General features: G+C 25.8%; 2 protein-coding genes across 3 annotated transcripts in view; both read left to right on the forward strand.

Annotated features, from left to right (window-relative positions):
* Nucleotides 1-166: 166 nt before the first annotated feature.
* LOC102677977 (protein FAM98B) lies at nucleotides 167-3,546 on the forward strand. Of its 2 annotated transcripts, XM_031510213.1 has the most exons (8): nucleotides 167-374; nucleotides 450-498; nucleotides 839-1,205; nucleotides 1,291-1,581; nucleotides 1,658-1,953; nucleotides 2,063-2,289; nucleotides 2,326-2,760; nucleotides 2,878-3,546. In XM_031510213.1, exons 2-8 carry the CDS (start codon nucleotides 461-463, stop codon nucleotides 3,078-3,080), a joined length of 1,857 nt encoding a protein of 618 aa, XP_031366073.1. In that variant the 5' UTR covers nucleotides 167-374; nucleotides 450-460; the 3' UTR covers nucleotides 3,081-3,546. The 2 variants fall into 2 exon arrangements, with proteins under 2 accessions (XP_031366073.1, XP_031366072.1); XM_031510212.1 differs by having other exon boundaries at nucleotides 2,063-2,760.
* Nucleotides 3,547-3,768: 222 nt separating this feature from the next.
* The window catches only part of LOC102677844 (transmembrane channel-like protein 7), a 3,576-nt gene continuing 2,776 nt past the window's right edge, over nucleotides 3,769-4,568 (forward strand). The window contains exons 1-2 of the mRNA XM_031510199.1: nucleotides 3,769-4,125; nucleotides 4,422-4,568. Coding sequence (XP_031366059.1) covers nucleotides 4,472-4,568 — 97 coding nt within the window. The 5' untranslated portion in view covers nucleotides 3,769-4,125; nucleotides 4,422-4,471. The remainder of the gene's footprint in view (nucleotides 4,126-4,421) is intronic.

Raw genomic sequence — 4,568 nt, forward strand, 5'->3', positions numbered from 1 at the left:
TAATTTATAATTTAATTATTTTATAAAATTAAATATATATATTTTATTATTTAAAATTATTTATAAAATATAGTTATAATATATATAATTACTTTAAAAAATATTTTTCAATTAAAATATTTTTGACATTTCTAACAGTTCAAAGATAATATTTCGGTTTTTGCAAATAATTTGAATTGACAAAAGTAAAAAAATTACCGTAATTTTAATTATCATAAACCAAATAAGCAAAAACAAAGTATACATTATGTATGTTATTACTTATACGACATCTATTTATTCTTTCTTATATACCCTAAATTAAAAAATTTGGTGACATTGACAGCGTATACGGCAAAGGAAAGTATTGTGTGATATTTGTTGATATTTTTATTGTAAGTACGGATTATTTTTATTTTATTAAAATATTTTATATTTTGATAACAATTATTTATTTTATTTCATTAAAGATTTTATCAAAATGGAACTTAAATTATTGGAGAGAATAGAAAAACTTGGGTAAGTAATTGAAGGTTATAATATTGAATATAATATTGCTTTTTTTTTATATGTGAATATAAATTGTTTTTTATAAGGAATATTAAAAAAAATTTTCATTTTGGAATTATGTTTAATGTTATGAAATTTATATAATATTTCTTTCTATTTTTTTTGTATGATTCCAAAATATAAATCATGATAGCTATTAGGTTAAAATTTAAACATATATAATATTTAAAAGAAATTTTCTTTTATATGTTTTTATGTAATTTTAATAAAATGAAAAAAATCATCAATATATTTGACATTTTTATTTATTTTTGAACTTTATCATTTAATATAATTTTTTATTATATAGGTATAATGGTCAACTGATAGAACCTAATAAATTTAAAGAAGCCTTAAAACAAGGTCCAAAATCACCAGAATTTACAAAACTTGTAGCATGGTTAGCAGATGAGATTGCATTACTAAATGATATGGATGAAACTATTCATGCAATAGTGTCACCAGATGATTCTAGTTCTTTCTTATTAGAATTAAGCTGTTTTCTTAAGGAATTAGGATGTATGAATGAGAGATTAATGACTGGTAATGTTAACACAAGATTAACAACTGAACAAGATAGATATATCTTATTAGATTTTTTGGGAGCAGAATTAAAAACTTGTAGATTATTAGAATTTAAAAAACATAAAAATTTAAATTCCACTGCTGTTGTTGTTGTAAGTTTTCATCATTAAGGTAGGATCAAAATATTTAAACTATATCATAATTTTATTGAAATAAGTTTGAATATATTTTTTATAGGAAGAGAGTGATACAGCTAAAGATCTTAAAGATATGTTAATAGCTTTAAATTTTGAAAAACCACCAAATGATATTACTTCAGAAAAGCTTTTTACAAGACTGGAGAATAAATTGACTGAAGTATTAAAAATAGCTCCTTCTGAACTTGTAGGACAACCATTAATTACTCATGAATTCTCAGAAGCAGATTGGAAAGATCTTCAACATATACAACAAGAATTACATGATGAATACAGAGTGCGCCGTGATATGTTGCTCAAAAGACTTGATGTAACGGTACAATCTTTCCTAGTAAGTACATATGATAAATTTTAAAATAAAATTGTTTTTATAAAATTTAAAAATATGATTTTTATTTTTAAAATAGTGGTCAGATAGAGTTAAAGCTCAAGAGGCTGAATTAAATAGACGTTATGAAGAAACTAGAAAATTTTTAAATGCAGAACCAGACATTACAATTGCTGATTTATTAGCAGCAAGAGATGATATTGCATTAATGGAAAAAACAAGCAATGCAAGTGTTAGAAAAAATACTCAAAGTGAAATTAATAAAGTTATTATAGGAGAAGTACCAGACAGAGGTGGAAGACCATATGAACAAGAACCACCACCACCTGAAATGCCACCTTGGCAAAAAGATAGGGTACCAGGACCTTCAACTAGGTTGGTAAAAATTAAGAAATATTTTAAATTTTAGATGATTTAATTCAAAAAGATATATGCATTTTATTATATATATGAAGATATATGCATTTTATAAATATTATTTTAGTGGAGGTCGAGGAAGTGGAGGCAATAGAGGCAGTGGTCGTGGAAGAGGCAATTTTCAAAATTCTAATGCGACTTATATCAATGATAATAGAAATTCATATAGTGGTCATGGAGATAGTGGACATCAAAGTTCAAATTTTACTCTTAATAGTGGTGGATATGGTGGACAAGGAGGAAAACAAGGAGGTGGTTATGGAGGAGGGTATGGAGGGCAAGGAGGAGGATATGGAGGAGGATATGGAGGAGGACAAGGAGGATATGGAGGAGGACAAGGAGGAGGATATGGAGGAGGACAAGGAGGAGGATATGGAGGAGGTCAAGGAGGATATGGAGGAGGTCAAGGAGGATATGGAGGAGGTCAAGGAGGATATGGAGGAGGTCAAGGAGGATATGGAGGAGGTCAAGGAGGATATGGAGGAGGTCAAGGAGGATATGGAGGAGGTCAAGGAGGATATGGAGGAGGTCAAGGAGGATATGGAGGAGGTCAAGGAGGATATGGAGGAGGTCAAGGAGGATATGGAGGAGGTCAAGGAGGATATGGAGGAGGATATGGAGGAGGACAAGGAGGAGGATATGGAGGAGGACAAGGAGGAGGATATGGAACAGGACAAGGAGGAGGATATGGAGGAGGTCAAGGAGGATATGGAAGTGGATTTGGAACTGGTGGAAATAGTTATAGTGGAGATAATAGAGATGGAGGTAATGGATCCAATAAATCAATAATAAAGATGTAAAAATTGCAAAATTTTAAACTTTATAAATGAGTTTAATTAAAAAAGTTGTTTGTTTCTTAAAATAAAGTATTTTAATATTTAGGATATGGTCATCGATATTGTAATTCAGGTAATATAGGACTTACATCTCAATCCGAGTATAAAAGTGGACAACAATATCAAAGAGGAGGTTCCAGTGGTCGAGGAAGAGGAGGTAGAGTTCAGGGAGGATGGAATCAAGGAATAGATAATTATCAACGTGGCGGATATAATCGTGGTGGAAGTCAAGGAGGACGACAATATTAAAATATTTTGTGTAATGTATTTATTATGAACGTAATATTAATAGTAAAAGATATTTGCATCACAGAGCATAATAATTAATATCAATGAATTTCTATATAACAAATGCTTAAAATTTATATATCTAACATTGTTTTTAAACATTATATAAGTTATAAAATGCAAATATTAATTCTAAACTAAAAATGAATAAGAAACATTGATATTATTCATAGAAACATAAATAATTTACTCTTATATGAATTAAAGTAATCATTGTATCCTATTTTATAAGACTTTCTTGTGTTCTGAATATTAATTTTGGCTATGTATTCGTTTGAATTTTGTAAATATGCATTCTTTTGTATAATGAAGAAATAATGAATATGTTGAAATTAATCTATATAATGTAATATGTAAGAAAACAAAATTTATTGTTTAAATTATTTAATTGTATAATATTTACCAAATATATACGTATATATTATAATTACTGAGTTTAATTTGATTTTTTTAAGTTTATCAATTAATTAATTTGCAATTAAAAAGAATTAAATATTTTTATTACACATATGAAAATACATAAAAAAGGAAGATAATTTAAATTTATTTAATTATAGTTTTTTATCCGCGATTTGAGCAATACCTTCTATATTCCTTATAGTTCATGATTGTTCCATAAATCATTTATAAATATAAGAGTTTAAATATATGAGGAAACAAAATGTTGATGTACGTTTTTCAATTAAATCATTATATTTATTTTATTTTATTCATTTGGAAAAATCAGAAATTTTATTATATTAGAATATTAAATTTAATTTTGGTTTGATTTAATATAATATTTAAATATCTCTCGCGCAGCTTACGTCACAGTTTACAACTACACTCTATGTATGTGTCATATAATGATAAGTTATAAAGTTCAGTGTTTTGTCTATTAAAAGTATTATTTTTTCCATGAATATTATTATCTACCAGCATAAAAAAATGATATCTACTATTAAGCAATGACACATTTACAAAATACTTGATTGATTGATTCATCTTAGATATTTATAATAATTAGGTATTTATAATCGAACGTACATATACCTTATTGTTAACATTGTATTTCATTATAGTTTGTTTAAAAATTATAATTTATTTATTTAAAAAATATATTATTTTATAAAAATATATTTATAAAAATATTTATAAAATATATTATAAAAATTATTATTTATAAAAATATATTATAATTAATAACTAAGTATATAAAAATAATAAAAATTATTTGTAAATATTTTTATAATAAATTAAGAAATGTAAAGTATTCTAATAGAGAATATATAAATAATCTTTATTTTATTTTTTTTTTCTAAGGTCTTGAAGGAAATTCTACATATTATATTATAATTATTTATAAAAAGAAAATGTCAGGAGGAGAACGAAAAAAACGTGCTTGTGATAGAGGACAAGGTTGGGAAGAGGCTGGTGCTGAATTTTATCAAGAAAGTTATCCTGCAGCTA

Source organism: Apis dorsata, unplaced genomic scaffold, assembly GCF_000469605.1.
Source record: "Apis dorsata unplaced genomic scaffold, Apis dorsata 1.3 scaffold_217, whole genome shotgun sequence".
Classification (NCBI taxonomy): domain Eukaryota; kingdom Metazoa; phylum Arthropoda; class Insecta; order Hymenoptera; family Apidae; genus Apis; species Apis dorsata.